The sequence below is a fragment of the Nycticebus coucang genome, chromosome 2, assembly GCF_027406575.1.
Source record: "Nycticebus coucang isolate mNycCou1 chromosome 2, mNycCou1.pri, whole genome shotgun sequence".
NCBI classification, from domain to species: Eukaryota; Metazoa; Chordata; class Mammalia; order Primates; family Lorisidae; genus Nycticebus; species Nycticebus coucang.
Genome location: NC_069781.1, coordinates 107,375,946 through 107,390,968, shown reverse-complemented (window position 1 = coordinate 107,390,968; position 15,023 = coordinate 107,375,946). Strand labels below are relative to the sequence as shown.

At 38.0% G+C, this 15,023-nt stretch overlaps 1 protein-coding gene across 4 annotated transcripts; it reads left to right on the top strand.

Annotated features, from left to right (window-relative positions):
- The first annotated feature begins 241 nt into the window (after positions 1–241).
- On the top strand, positions 242–13,617 carry PRXL2C (peroxiredoxin like 2C). 4 transcript variants are annotated; one of them, XR_008377337.1, is made up of 7 exons: positions 250–495; positions 923–991; positions 4,224–4,277; positions 4,461–4,566; positions 9,022–9,153; positions 11,659–12,306; positions 12,374–13,617. XR_008377337.1 is itself a non-coding variant. In XM_053578338.1 (6 exons), exons 1-6 carry the CDS (start codon positions 292–294, stop codon positions 11,784–11,786), a joined length of 693 nt encoding a protein of 230 aa, XP_053434313.1. In that variant the 5' UTR covers positions 250–291; the 3' UTR covers positions 11,787–13,617. The 4 variants fall into 4 exon arrangements, 3 of the variants coding, with proteins under 3 accessions (XP_053434331.1, XP_053434325.1, XP_053434313.1); XM_053578338.1 differs by having other exon boundaries at positions 11,659–13,617; XM_053578356.1 differs by lacking the exons at positions 9,022–9,153; positions 11,659–12,306; positions 12,374–13,617 and adding an exon at positions 7,916–8,065 and having other exon boundaries at positions 242–495.
- Positions 13,618–15,023: the final 1,406 nt, after the last annotated feature.

The following is a 15,023-nucleotide window of genomic DNA, read 5'->3' as shown; positions in this document are numbered from 1 at the left end:
TAACGCTTGTCTCCACCGGAAAAGACCTTGGTCTCTTTCTTTCTTCCTGCAGAGCTGAGCCTAAGAATCTGCCCGCAGTCCCAGCTCCAACAGTCCCGGGTATGGCGTAGAACAGGAGAAACCCACGCGCTCTAAGATGCCCCTCTGAGCTGCTCCCGGCCAGACCCTGCCCACTTGCCCGGCGCCTTGAGTCCCGCCCCGCCCTCTCCTCACGTCCCACCCCGCCCTCTCCTCACGTCCCGCCACGCCCTCTCCCTACGTCCGGCCCCAGGTCCCCGGACGTCTGGCGTGATGACCTCTGTTGCGGTAGCTCCGGTCACTCAGCAGGTCAGCGGCTGCGCGGCCCCGGCTCCGGGCCCGGCCCTGAGTGGCGCCAAGCGCGAGCAGCTCCTGGCGGCCTCCGTGGCCGACCTGCTGGTGCAGGATGCCTCCGGCAAGCGAGTGCCGTTCGGCACACTGTTCCGAGAGCGCCAGGCCATAGTGGTCTTCGTGCGGGTGAGCGCGGGCGGCGGGGCCACCTTGAGCAGGGACCTCACCTGTTTGCTGGGATAGAGGTTGTTACCACAGCCTCAGCTCGGGGAGCACATCGTGTCCCTCCCAGGGTCTGGGCGGGAGAATGGGGCTCGGTAGGCTTGGCCCTTCCCTGTGGTCCGTGAGAGGCTTCTGGGATGCGAGCCGCTCCCCTCGCTTCCTCTAACCAGGAAGGGAAGACAACTGCTTGGCAGGCCTTTGTTCCAGCAAACTGAGCGGGTAGTAAGGACTGGGTACAGCCTGCTTTTAATGCCCTTCGGGCGCCCTTGACACCTTTTTCCACACCTCGGGTGTTGAGTTTATTAGCATGAGGCATAGAGTGCGTAGTTCCTTCTGGATCCTGAGGGTGCTACATTGCTAACTTGCCCTTTTTTGCCTTATTGCCTTTCAGCATTTCCTGTGTTATATCTGCAAAGAATACGTGGAAGATCTGGCCAAAATCCCTAAGAGTTTCTTACAAGTGAGTTTCCTTAGAGTGAGCAGCAGAGTGCTGGCTTCCGGGAGACCTTGCGGGAGTGGCTTGTCATTTATAAGTGCAGTGGGGTGAGGAGTACACGGTTTCCAGCCCTGGCACTGGCACTCGCAGACCCAGATTTTCACTATCTCGCGCTTATATTAAAAAATATAATAATTATCATTACTTCTTCCAATACCTCCAAAAATTATTTCTGTCCTCATTTTTCGTTGCTGGCAGCCTCTAAAAGTACTAACAACCATAATAATCATTTTGACACTGCGTGATAATCTATTATCAAATGTTGGGTGATAATGCCCAAAAGGAAATCCTGGAAATTATTGATATTGTCTTTCCTTTGTTTTTGTTATGCTCTAAATAGTTGTTTATTATAGGAAAATACCAATATATCTTAAGTGGTGCAAATTTGCATTTGTTAATAGACTGCAAGTTCCATGTTCCTAGGACAACCACATAACCGGCATTTCTTTAGACACAGATAGGGTTGTCCCCACGTGAGCTTTTTGAGTTCAGACACTGAGCAACCTTTATAAAACTAAGATCTGTTTTTAGCAGTCCTTATAAATTGGAATGTGGAAAAAAATTGATTAACTAATTTTGTAGTCTTTTCCTTGGGGGAGGGGAATATAGAGAGGTTTTGTGGGGGAGTTTTTATTATTTAAGAAACAGAATGTTACTCTGTCACCCAGGCTTCAGTACAGTGGCATGATTATAGCTCACTGCAGCCTTCAACACTTGGTCTCAAGCAATTCTCCCACCTCAGCCTCCCAAAGTGCTGAGAATACAGGCATGTGCCACCAAGCTCAGCTAGAATTATTGACTGTATTGCTTTGAAAAAACTTTTGACTGTACCTTTGCATTTCTTTTTATTCTTTTTTTAAAAACTTGACAATATTTACTGGGTACAATGTAATGTTTTGATATACATTTATAATGTAGAATAATCAAGGCAAGCTAATTAATATATCCATCAGCTCACACAGTTACCTTTTTGTGTCACAAACATGTAAAAACTAGTATTTCAGCAATTTTGAACTATTCATTATTAACTCTAGTCACTCTGCTCAGCAGTAGATCTCTAAAAGTGATTTCTCTTGTCTAATGGAAACTGTACCCTTTGAACAACACATTCTCATTTCTCTTCCCTTCCTCCTCCAGTCTCTGGTAATCATTATTCTACTATTTCTGTGAATTCCACTTTTTTATAGTCTACCTGTGAGATTATGCAGTGCTTATCTTTCTGTGCCCAGATTATTTCATTTAGCATAATGTCCTCCAGGCTCATCCAGGTAGTCCCCCAAATTTTTTATGGCTGAGTGGCATTCCATTGTGATACCACATTTTCTTTCTTTCCAGGTTTCTTTATTTTTTATTTATTAAATCATAGCTGTGTACATTAATGCAATCATGGGGTACAGCGTGCTGGTTTTATATACAATTTGAAACGTTTTCATCAAACTGGTTAACATAGCCTTCACGGCATTTTCTTAGTTATTGTGTTAAGACATTTATATTCTACACCTAGTAAATTTCACATGTACCCTTGTAAGATGCACCATAGGTGTGATCCCACCAATTGCTCTCCCTCTACCCATCCTCCCCCTCCCCTCCCCTCCCTCTCCCTTTTCCCCTTCTTCTTGAGCTATAATTGGGTTATAGCTTTCATAAGAAAGTATAAATTGGTTTCATAGTAAGATTGAATACATTGGATACTTTTTCTTCCATTCTTGAGATGCTTTGCTAAGAAGAATATGTTCCAGCTCCATCCATGTAAACATGTAAGAGGTAAAGTCTCCATCTTCTTTAAGGCTGCATAGTATTCCATGGTGTACATAATACCACAATTTATTGATCCATTCATGGGTCAGTGGGCACTTGGGCTTCTTCCATGACTTAGCAATTATGAATAGACCTACCATTCGGTCCTACAATTCCTCTACTAGGTATATATCCAGAAGACCAAAAATCACATTATAACAAAGATATATGTACCAGAATGTTTATTGCACCACATTTTCTTTATCCATTCACCCATTGATGGACACGTGGCTTCTAGATCTTCACTATTGTGAATAATGCTATAGGAAACATAGGAGTACAGATATCTCATTGTCATATTGATTTCATTTTCTTTGCATTAAATACCCAGTAGTGGGATTGCTGGATCATATCTTCTATTTTTAATTGTTATTATTATTTTTTTAGACAGAGTCTCACGGAGTTATCCTTAGTAGCATGCTATGGCATCATACCTCACAGCAACTTCAAACTCTTGGGCTCATGTGATCCCTTTTGCCTCAGTTTTTCATTTTCTGTAGAGACAGGGTCTTGCTGTTGCTCAGGCTGGTCTATAACTCCTGAGCTCAAGCAATCCCCTTGCCTCAGTGTCCCAGCGTGCTCGGATTACAGGCCTGAGCCACTGCGCTGGGCCTTCTATTTTAGTTTTTTGAGGAATCTCCATATTAGTCTCAATAATGGCTATGCTAATTTATATTCCCACGAATAGTGTATAAGGGTTCCCTTTGCTCCACATTCTCACCAACGCTTCTTTCACCCTTTGTTCATACCCATCTTAACAAGCGTGAAGGGATATCGCATTGTGGTTTTAATTTGCATTTTGCTGATGATTAGTGATGTTGAACATTTTCTCATGTATCTTTTGGCCATTTGTATGTCTTTTGAAAAATGACTATTCATGTCCTTTGCTCATTCTTTAGTCAGGTTATTTTCTTACTATTAAGTTGTTTGAGTTCCTTATGTATTTTAGACATTTGACCCTTCCACAGTTTGCAAATATTTTCTCCCAATCCATGGGCTGTCTCTTCACTCTTGATTATTTCCTTTGCTGTGTAGAAGCTTTTTGGTTTGATGTCCCATTTATATATTTTTGCTTTTGTTGTCCTATTCAAGAAATCATTGCCCATACCAATGTTGTGTAGGTTTCCCTGTGTTTTATTCTAGTAGTTTCATGTTTCAGGTCTTATGTTTAAGTTTTAAAAATCATCTGAAGAATCTTACTTAAGAATCATCTGAACTAATCAAACATTTCACCATACTTTTTTTTTTTTTTTTGCTTTGACTCACACAATTTTGCTATTTATTACATTCTTCTGGAAGCCTGTAGGTGACATTAGATTGAAACAGAAGAATTAGAATAGGGAAGTTGTTGAGAAAATGCATAATTTCTAATATATACATGTCCTTTTTTTCATCTAAGGAAGCAAATGTCACCCTTATAGTGATTGGACAGTCATCCTACCATCACATTGAGGTAAACATCTAGTAAATTGGGAAATTGAAACATCTAGTAAATATAGTAAATTGGGAAAATATTTCATATGTAAAATTTACATTATTTGAGCCACTAAATATAAGCTAAATTGAATGAAGTTAAATGATCATGACTTTTCTCTCATTTGTTCTTATGAAAATTCCAACTAATCTCTCTTTTCAGCCTTTTTGCAAACTGACTGGTTATTCCCATGAAATCTATGTTGATCCTGAGAGAGAAATTTATAAAGAATTAGGAATGAAAAGAGGTGAAGAGCTTGCTTCCGCAGGTAAGATATAACATGTCTGGAGTTGAAAAAGCTGGTGTATTTTCACATTTGCATATAGATGCATAGGGAAATGGAGAATTCATAAATCAGGCTGATTTTGATAAGTGATCCAGATACACTAGACTGCAGAAGATCCATTTTCTAAGTATAAAGACATGAAAGGCTGTTGGCGAAGTACTATTTAATGAGTAAAGCAAGCTGCAGAACAATGTTTTCAGTTTGGTTTCAGCAAACAAAAATTTTGTTTTCACAAAAATGATTCTCATAAAGACCTATAATGTGTGTGTGTGTGTGCAATGAAAAAGGTCTTAAAAATGCTGCAGGGTTTACCACGAGTATGGGAGTCAGAAAATTAACTTTCATATTTTTCACGAGTACATTTTACTTTTGTAATTAGAAAAAAACAATATTAAGTTTACATATTTTTATACCTCACTGCCATAGCTTTAAATATTCCATCTTCCTCAACTTAATCATTTGAAATCAACCAACTCAAGGGGCTCTCGGTTGCTCTTCAAACAGGAGTAATTTCTCCTGTCATTCACTTTTTTATTTTATTTTATTTTATTATTATTATTTTTTTGAGACAGAGTCTCACTATGTCGCCCTTGGTAGAGTGCTGCAGTGTCACAGCTCACAGCAACCTGAAACCCTTGGGCTTAAGCAATTCTCTTGCCTCACCCTCCCAAGCACCTGGGACCACAGGCGCTTGCCACAATGCCCGGCCATTTTTTTATTGCAGTTGTCATTGTTGTTTAGCTGGTGTGGGCCAGGTTCGAACTAGCCAGCCTCTGTGTATGTGGCTGGCACCGTAACCACTGTGCTGAGCCCTGTCATTCACTTTAATAGCACCTTGTACTTCATTATATACTCTGTTGTTGCACTTAAGGTGGCCACGTAGTACAGTTAGTTGGTGAGTTTGGTGTTTATTCATGTTTGTTATCTATATTCCCTGCCCTTACCACAGTTTCTTGTAATTAATCCAGCTTATAAAACTTCAGGTGAACTGTGTATGTGTTTCTGAAATGCCAGCTAAGAGAACTCAACTTAGACTCAAGTCAGTCATTCTCAACAAATACTATTGAGTTTTTGTTTGTGACATTCACTGTGTTGGATACTCCCAGGAGGACAGTGATTAAATACACAGTCCCACCATGCAGAGTTTGTCATCTATTCTGGGACACAGACAGACAGGAACATCTATGACAGGTTATGATAGAGGAGAACACCTGCTGGGAATGCCTACGTTAGAAATGTAAGCTGAGGGAAGGATCTGGGAAGGTTTCTCACAGGAGGTGAAGTCTCAGCTCACTCTTAAAGGAGTTAGCTGGGTGAAGTGAAGGTGGGGAAAGATGCTTCAGACAGAAAATTGCATGTGCAATAGCACAAAGCCATGAAAAAATGTGCCTCCTCTGGAAAAGTGCAGGTCCTTGCCTCTGGCTGGAGTCTAAGAGCCAGCTGGGGAATTGGTGTGAGACAGGGTTAGGTTATAACAAGTTCATGTTGAGTCTGGAGTGACATGCCAAGGAAATGGGATTTATTCTGAAGGGAGTCAAATAACTTTTTGAAGTAGAGAAGCAAGACAGTTGTCTAAACCAATGTGGAGCAGGGATTGGCCAGTCCAGAGCCAGTGATGTTTGCATCAGGCTAGCAGTACAGTCATAGGATAAAAAGAAACATCTCCTCAGGTGGAGATGGAGAGGAGGGGATGGATCAGGGAGCTATTTACAAGAGAGACTTCCATGATCCCTTTACTGATGTTTTTAAAGAAAACAACCTGATCTTGGGCTGGGCACAGTGGCTCATGCCTGTAATCCTAGCACTCTGGAAGGCCGAGGCAGGTGGATTGCCCTGAGCTTACAGGTTCAAGACCAGCCTGAGCCAGAGCAAGATCCTGTCTCTAAAAACAGCTGGGCGTTGTGGCGGGCATCTCTAGTCCCAGCTACTCTGGAGGCTGAGGCAAGAAAACTGCCTGAGCCCAAGAGTGACAAAGTGAGACTCTGTCTCAACAAAAAGAAAGAAAGAAAAGAAAAAGAATAAAGAACCTGAAATAACCATCAGCTGGCATTAACGTTTGCTCTTTCTTTCCTCTTCTCTCTTTAGTATAGGTGATTGCAGCAGTTCACCTTACTTCCACTATTTTCATGTGCCGTAACAGTCTCAGTGGTCTGTTTATCAGCACTTCAGATATAAATTGTGAATTTCAGTTTAATAACACCTCACCATTCATTGTCACAATAAAGATACAAAATTGCAAAGAGAAGAGATGACTTCTAAATCAAATATATGCTTGTGTAATTATAACATAATATATTCAAATCTTTTTACCTGCTTTGACCTGTGTTAAAGCACTATATTGCCAAACAAAATACTAGGTTTTCATAAAGTAATTTTTTAAGGTTCCTCCATGAAAAAGCATAAAGCATAAATCTCAGAATCAGTCTGAGAATATAAAACTAAGGTACTAAAAATACATTATACATTACAATTTAAAATTATCATACCCACTTTATAAAGATAAAGAATAAGAAATAAAACTATTAGGTACAGTTGGTTTGTAGAAGATGGAAGAACAGCAAAAGTTTTACACATATGAACTAAATTCAAGCTGGGAAAATTAGATTGTGCTTGACAGTAAAAATTATTCACCTCTAGGTTGTAAACTCTTTGTCAGTTGGAATTTCTGAAATACTAACTCTCCCCTTCTTCTTTACATGTAGAGATAGTTTAGATTTCCGAACATTTATTTTAGAGATAGAAGAATCCTACAAGATAGTAAAATTTATTCCTTTACTCATATCTCTAAGGTACTGAGCCTATATTTGTTTCCTGGTAGTGTGAGTGTGTTCTAATGTAAATGTGAGAGAAACAGAAGAGCAGGAGCGATTAAGGGAAGTAGTAAGTACTTGGAATATTATGAAATCAGGCAAATCAAAGATTGCATGGTCATCGAAATAAAAAACTAAAGACATAAAAGGCAGGAATAGGGCCAGGTGCAGTGGCATATGCCTATAATCCTAGCACTCTAGGAGGCCTATGTGGGTGAATTGTCTGAGCTCACAGGTTGGAGACCAGCCTGATCCAGGATGAGACCTCAGCTCTAAAAATAGTCAGGCATTGCAGTGGCACCAGTAGTCCCAGCTACTCTGGAGGCTGAGGTAAGAAAATTGCTTGAGCCCAAGAGTTCAAGGTTGCTGTGAGCTATGACGCTACAGCACTCTACAAAGTGTGAAAAGCAAGACTCTGTCTCAAAAAGAAAGAATGCAGCTATGAGGGAAAATTAAGTTATTAGAAGAGTAGAGACTCAGTTTTTTGTTGTTGTTGTTTTTTTTTTTTTTTTTGCTTTAAGGGAATGGAAATGAAGGATCAGTTACAGTGAGAGCAGAAATAGAAAACCGACAGCCAAGGAAATGAAGAAAAGTATGTGTGATAGCTGTTGTTACAGCTAAACCCCCCAAACTCAGAAGTATGACATGGTAGAAGGCTATTTCTTTTTATTTTAAATTTCTAGAAGGGTATCTCTTTGGGTGGTATTTTTCTAGACGGAACTTGGAGAATTACTTGTGGAAGGGTCTTAGGAGCATGGCCCCCAAGCAGCTTGCATCATTTCACTCATCATCTAGAACACAGTCACATGCCTTACCTCACTGCAGGGAATGTTGGGAAATATGGCTTAGCTGTGGGCCCAAAAAGAAACAGGTTTTGACCAACATATAACAGTTCGTGCCATATGTCTCTTGAAAAATAATATAGCTAGCTATTGCTAGGTAAGAGACTAAAGAGTCTAAGTAGAGAATTAAAATGGAAAGCACCTGTGGCAGAAAATGATCTATCATCACTTCCTTTAAAGAAGTAGTTCTCTATTGGGATATTTATCCTTTTCCCCCAGGTTGGCAGTGCTTGGAGACATTTTTGGTTGTCATAATTTGGTAAACACCCTAGATTACCCAGTACAAAAAGTGATCCTGGGCCAAAACATCAATAGAGAAAGATTGAGAAATCATTCTTTAAAGGAAGGGGAAGAAAAAGACAAGTAGAAATTAAGGTGAGACACAAGAAAGATAGTGTTTCCTAGGAATACACTATCTTCTTAATATCTAATTAAATAAAAAAAGACAACATCTGAAGACAATTTTCCTCTGGGCACAGTGGCTCATGCCCGTAATGCTAGCACTTGTGGGGGCCTAAGTGGGAGTATAGTTTGAGTCCAGGAGTTCGAGACCACCATGGACAACAGCGAGAACCAATCTCTACAAAAAAAAAAAAAAAAAATCCAGGTGTGGTGGCACACACCATGTAGTCACAGCCACTTGGAAGGCTGAGGCAGAAGGATCTGCCCAAGAATTCAAGGCTGCAGTGAGCTATGATGACAATATCACTGTGCTCTAGGATGGGCAACAGAGTGAGACCCTGTCTGAAAAAAATAAAAAGTAAAGACAATTTTTAATATTTCAGGACAGAGCCCCCATATAAAGTCAAATCTACTCTCAGGAAGCCTTCAGAGCCTGTGGAGGGCAGTGACTGGCCCTCTCTTTGATTTTCAAGGAGATCCAGCTCAGCAAGGCGGAACCCTCATTTTAGGTCCAGGTAAGCATCAAAGTCCAGGTACAGCAGTGCACTTCTTAATGCTTTTTTACAAGCCCAGAGGCTACCACTTTGTTCATAAAATAGATGCTGTGTACAACTCAACATAGCAGTCAGGATGTTGTGCTTTTGTGGCATGCATGTTTTATTTGTAAAGGTTACTGGATATTTTCATGTCTGTTTATTTGCTAAATGTACCCGTCATTCTGAGTCTGAGTGATTTCAGGCATTTGGGATAGGGAGAGTCAACTGTAGATTGATGACTTGGAACACTCTTCAATAAATTCAGTGGAAGTGAACATTTCTGAGTAGGGGAAAATCATCATGTACTTTTCTTTTGTCGGTAAGATTACCTAGTTATTTATATCTAACAAAACTAGGAGATTTGCTCAGTGCCAGAAAGTAGGTCAAGTGCCAGGGATAGCTCCTGAGTATAAGATTGAGGGCTTGTACTGTTTTTTTTGTTGTTGTTGTTTGTTTTGAGACAGAGTCTCATTATGTCACCTCACCCTCGGTAGAGTGCTATGGCGTTACAGCTCACAGCAACATTAAACTCTTGAGCTTAAGTGATTCTCTTGCCTCATCCTACCAAGTAGCAGAGATTACAGGCACCTGCTACAAACCCGGCTATTTCTTGTTATAGTTGTCATTGTTGTTTGGCAGGCCTGGGCCAGGTTCAAACCCGCCAGCTCTGGTATATTGGGCTGGCGCCCTAGCTGCTGAGCTACAGGCACCCAGCCTGAGGGAATGTACTGTTAACAGCCTATTGATCAGCTTGAACCACCTGAGATTCCTTTGGCTCCACTGTGCCAAATGTTGAGTATTAGATCCCTACTGTGTTCAAGTACTGCAGGAGGATACAGACTGCTGTATAGGACTGTGCCAAAAAACCTAAATCCCTATGTTGTAAGCTCATTTTTCTTGGTTCTTCTTCCACATTCGTGAGTATAGCTTCTAAGAGTTATAAAATTAATATTTATTTTCATAAATTCCAGATTTTTAAAAGGAAATCTTTTGAAGGAAGATTTTGACCTAATGTCATAGCTTTTTGGCTTTTTGTAGCTGGAACACTAAAGCTAAGATCTCCCTGTCCCTCCCTCTTGTGAATTTACACCAGTTAGATTAGCTTAAAAAGAAGCCTTGTTTTAGGAGAGTGAGTCCTAGAAATTAGCCCAGAATGACAGTGAGCCATAGTTTTGAAAGACCTTTTTCCATCCTCAGACCTGGAAGGGGTTGTTGCTTGTGTTCCTCATTTCCATGTTTCTGAATCATTGGCCACACCTCAGTTACATGAGAATAAAGAGCACATGGAGGGTATCATTTGTGTGCCAAGTTGGGAATATACAGTCATATACAGTCATCCCTCAGTATCCATGGGGAATTGTTTCTGGGACACCCTCCGCCTATACCAAAATCTGTGAGGCTCAAATCCCTTATGTAAACTGGTGTATTTGCATATAACCTGTGCATATCTGCCCAAACACTTTAAATCATCTCTAGATTACTTAGAATACCTCATACAGTGTAAATGCTATGTAAAAAGTTCTTATACTATACTGTTTAGGGAATAATGACAAAAAGTGTCTGTACTAATGTAGGACAAACATACCCATCCTTTTTATTCTTCAATGTTTTTGATCCAGTTGGTTGAATCTGCTAATGTGGAACCTACAGATTCCGAGGTCCTGCTGTACTTATTAGGGAGAACATTTTTGATATTACCTGCTGGAAAAAATATGCAGCTTTTCTAAGGAAAAAAGCTAGGTGTACTTATTACACAAATTTGTATCATGGTTAACCCAGTATTTCATTTTGCCTTATTTGATACTAGCTAATCTATGATATTAAACCTAGTGAGTACTATAGATGGCAGATGAAAATGCAGAAAACATGCTTTTTACAGTACTTACTTGGTCTAATGTTTTAAGTTAAAATTCTGATCTTGAGTCCAAGGATCAAAGTAAATAGAAACCAGACAAATTAGGACTTGTTTTATTTGGGCAGATATAAAGATTGTGGACATCTAAATGTATTATAACTGATTGTCTTAATGCCTTATTTTTGAGCCTCTTTTGGACTATGGATATAATACAGACAGCCTGTTAAATAGTATTTGGAAATGCATTTTTTGAAGCAAGTGATTTATTCCATTATTATATTCATCAAACAGATGTGATTGTCCCACTTGATGTCTATGTCAGTTCTGTATTCTGCCTTTCTGGCAGGACATTTTATTTAGTTATATTTAATAAGACCTAACAGAAGGTTATAATTTAAGAATCTTTCCCCTTAGATTTCATAAAACATTAAGTAATCACTCTTAATTAAAAATGCCATGGTTTATTTGATTAAAAATTATGGCATTATACAGGGAATATAATATTCCTCAGGAAATTAATTTTTCTATTTGGACTGATTGAAAGGTGAAAAGCTTCTTTGATTCTAGTAAGCAGTGAATCTAATGAATAATACTTTATATGCCTCAGCTTTTTATTCTTATTCTTCTAGGTAACAACATCCATTTTATACACCGTGATAAGAACAGGTTGGATCACAAACCCATAAACTCTGTTTTACAGCTTGTAGGAGTTCAGCAAGTGAACTTCACAAGCAGACCTTCAATTATCCATGTGTGACTTAATATGGAACGTGTTGCTTTTGAATGGACCCTCAGGAATGGGCTTTAAATGCTGAGGTGTAGTGTTCTTGTGCAGTGTGTACCTTGGTGGCCTTGCCTAGCCTTTGAGGAGTTATGAAAACATGAAGAGAGTATGTACTGGTGGAATTGTATGCAGAGAGGCATCAGTTGTCAAAAATGTGATATATATTTTTCAAAGTTTATAGCTTTTATAATTTTATGCAAAATAACAAGCATCAATATAGAAAATACATGAAATAAAACTAAAAGCTATAAAAAAGAAATAAATATACAAAATGTAACTTTAAAACCTCTAAAATTATAAATGCCATTTTAAAAATTATTTTACGTCATGGTACATATATTCAATGAAAGATTTTTTTTGCCAATTGATAATCATCTATCAATTGAAGAAGATACAAAGGGAAGAGAGCAACTCAAGATCATTTTATTCAATGAAGAAAGCAAGATATCTAGTTCTGTAAACAATGTCCTTACATTTTTATGTGTGTATATTCGTATTTTTATATGCTTAAAAGAAAGGAAATAAAAACACCAGAATGTTTCCAGTAGGTAAGATTACAGGTGTTTTTATTTTCTTTTTCATACTTTTCTATATTTCCCAACTATTCTGTAACAAGCATGATTGATATTTTGGTGCCAGAAAAAGGTTGTTAAACATTATATGACAATTATTTCCTATGTAACGACCTTCACAAGAGTGCAGATTATCTACCTGGGAGGCTGAGGCAAGAGAATTACTTAAGCCTAAAAGATTGAGGTTGCTGTGAGCTGTGACACCATGGCACTTTACCCAGGGTGACAGCTTTAGACTTTGTCTCAAAAAAAAAAAAAAAAAGGAAAGAAAGAAAAAGTGCACTATAGTCCATGTTTCCAACCTAATTGCTTTTTTTTTTTTGGAAGTATGACATAGAAAACCTCTCACATATGGTCAGTGTCCAAAGCACCTTGTCACTTTGTTACTACACACCCACTATCTATTTCACTAGGTTTTGGGGGGTGGGGGGCAACCATGGATAAAAATATTTGTTTTAGATCCTTAAGATACATATTTAAATATGTTCAGTATGCTTTTTGAAAGGGAATTTTAAGAATATTTAAATATTCAGACTTTATAATTTAAATGTACCCTGAAATTTGGTTGTACATTCCTATACAACTACTATCTCTCACCCTAGAATTGTTCTTATTTAGAGGCCTATTGTCATCCTTTATTTTTCTGGAAGTTTAATATGTTTCATTGGAAAATATCTCAGAAATTCTGATGAAAAGTCAAATCAAAATATTTGTAATTATTATCAAGTATAATATTGCTTTGAATACTTCTATATAAAGCATATGAAGTCACAAAAATATATTTAATATATCTAAATATGTGAATGTATTTTATGTCCCTATAACATTTTTTTAATTAATAAAAATGAAATTTCTCAAAAATTTTAAAATTAAACTATTTTGTGATATTTTGTATAGTAAAGAAAGACTGGTGACCCACATTCCTTTGCTGATTTTACAACTTCTGAATCACAAGCTTACACAAAAATATATGTACAGTTCACTCTTGAACAATGCAGGTTTAAGCCATGTGGATCCACATGTATGCAGATTTTTTTCTTTTTTTCATGATCTTTGAGATTTATAATCTTTGAATGGGAAAGGCCTACCAAAAATATGTATATAAGTGAAGGAATTGATAAGTTTGCCTACATAAAAATTAGAAATCTCTGCATGAAAAAAACATCATAAATTGAAAAGAAAAAGAAATACATGTCTCAAAGGGTCACTTTCTTTAACTATTCATAAAAAGACCAACCAGAGAAGACTACAAGAAATAACACAGATGACTATTAAACATAAAAATAACTCAAAATAGAAAAACCAATTTTATATATTTCAGAATTAACAAAGACTAAATTTGAGAACTGTTATGTTGCTGAAATGAGGAAACAGGAACTAAAAAACATCCACTGCTGTGGAGAATATGTTAGTCCAACTTCTCTTGAAAGCAATTTTAGCAAAACAAGAGCAAGTTTCTGGCACATATGAAGTACAAGTTTCAGCTATTGTAACTAACAAATTTTTAAGTGTGCATGTCCTTGGGCCCAGCTACTCCACTTACGAGACTTCTTTCATATGTGTGAAATCACACATAATCACAGCAACATTGTTCTCTAAGCAAAAAATACAAAGAACATAATTATCCTTAGGAAACTAGTTAAATTATCATCTATTCAATAGAATATTGTGCAGATAAACATGAAAGCTCTGTTATGTATGCAGTTTTTTTTCAATAAAAGTTACACCAAGTATGCCTGCCTCTCCTGCATCCCCTTCCATTTCTTTAATCTCTCCTGCCTCTGCCACCTGGAAACAGCAAGATCAATCCCTTCTTTTCCTCTTCTTCCTCAACCTGTTCAACATGAAGATGACAAGGATGAAGACTTTATGATGATCCACCTCCACCTAATGAAAAGTAAATGTTTTCTCTTATGAATTTCTTAATAACATTTTCTTTTTCTCTAGCTTACTTTATTGCAACACACATATAAAATACAAAATATGGGATAATCTGTTTTTGTTGTCAGTAAGGTTTCCAGTCAACAGTAGGATATTAGTAAAGTTCTGGTAATCAAAAGTTACATGTGGATTTTTGATTGCATGGGGAGTCAGTACCATTGTTAAAGAGTCAACTGTACTTGTAAATATACATTCCATTTTTCTAAGATAGGTAAATGTTCTTTGTGTGGCTTTAAGGAGACACAGATAAATATAGTGTGTGGGAAATAGGTTACCCAAACAAATTTATTTAATATTTAATATAAAATCACGTATAAAGTGCTATGAACATACTTCCACATTCAGTCATATATGGGATTCTGAAAAACCATTCTGCAATAAATACATGGAAATACTGGATGAAAGAATAAATATTATCTAACACTTGTGATGGTAATAATTTGTTAGGCACTATTTCTGTTGCTTTACATACGTCAACTCCATGAAATTTATGTTATTATCATCATCATCACTCCTGTCTCACAGAAAAAAGTATCTTTTTTCTAAGCTGAGATTAAAAGAAAGTGAGTAAGCTCCACCAGGGCCAAAAACAAGTGCAAAACAGTCTGATGACCGTGTTTTGAAACCAACTAACTTCCTTGAGGAGCAGAAATTCAATTCATGCCAGGAATTAGGGAAGTCCATTTCTTGGCCAACT

Bases quoted from the DNA above. Each gene is read 5' to 3' on its own strand.
- PRXL2C (XM_053578338.1), top strand. From the start codon at position 292: ATGACCTCTGTTGCGGTAGCTCCGGTCACTCAGCAGGTCAGCGGCTGC. The intron at 992-4,223 runs GTGAGTTTCCTT...TTTTCATCTAAG, and splicing joins TCCCTAAGAGTTTCTTACAA to GAAGCAAATGTCACCCTTAT. The intron at 9,154-11,658 runs GTAAGCATCAAA...TTATTCTTCTAG, and splicing joins AACCCTCATTTTAGGTCCAG to GTAACAACATCCATTTTATA.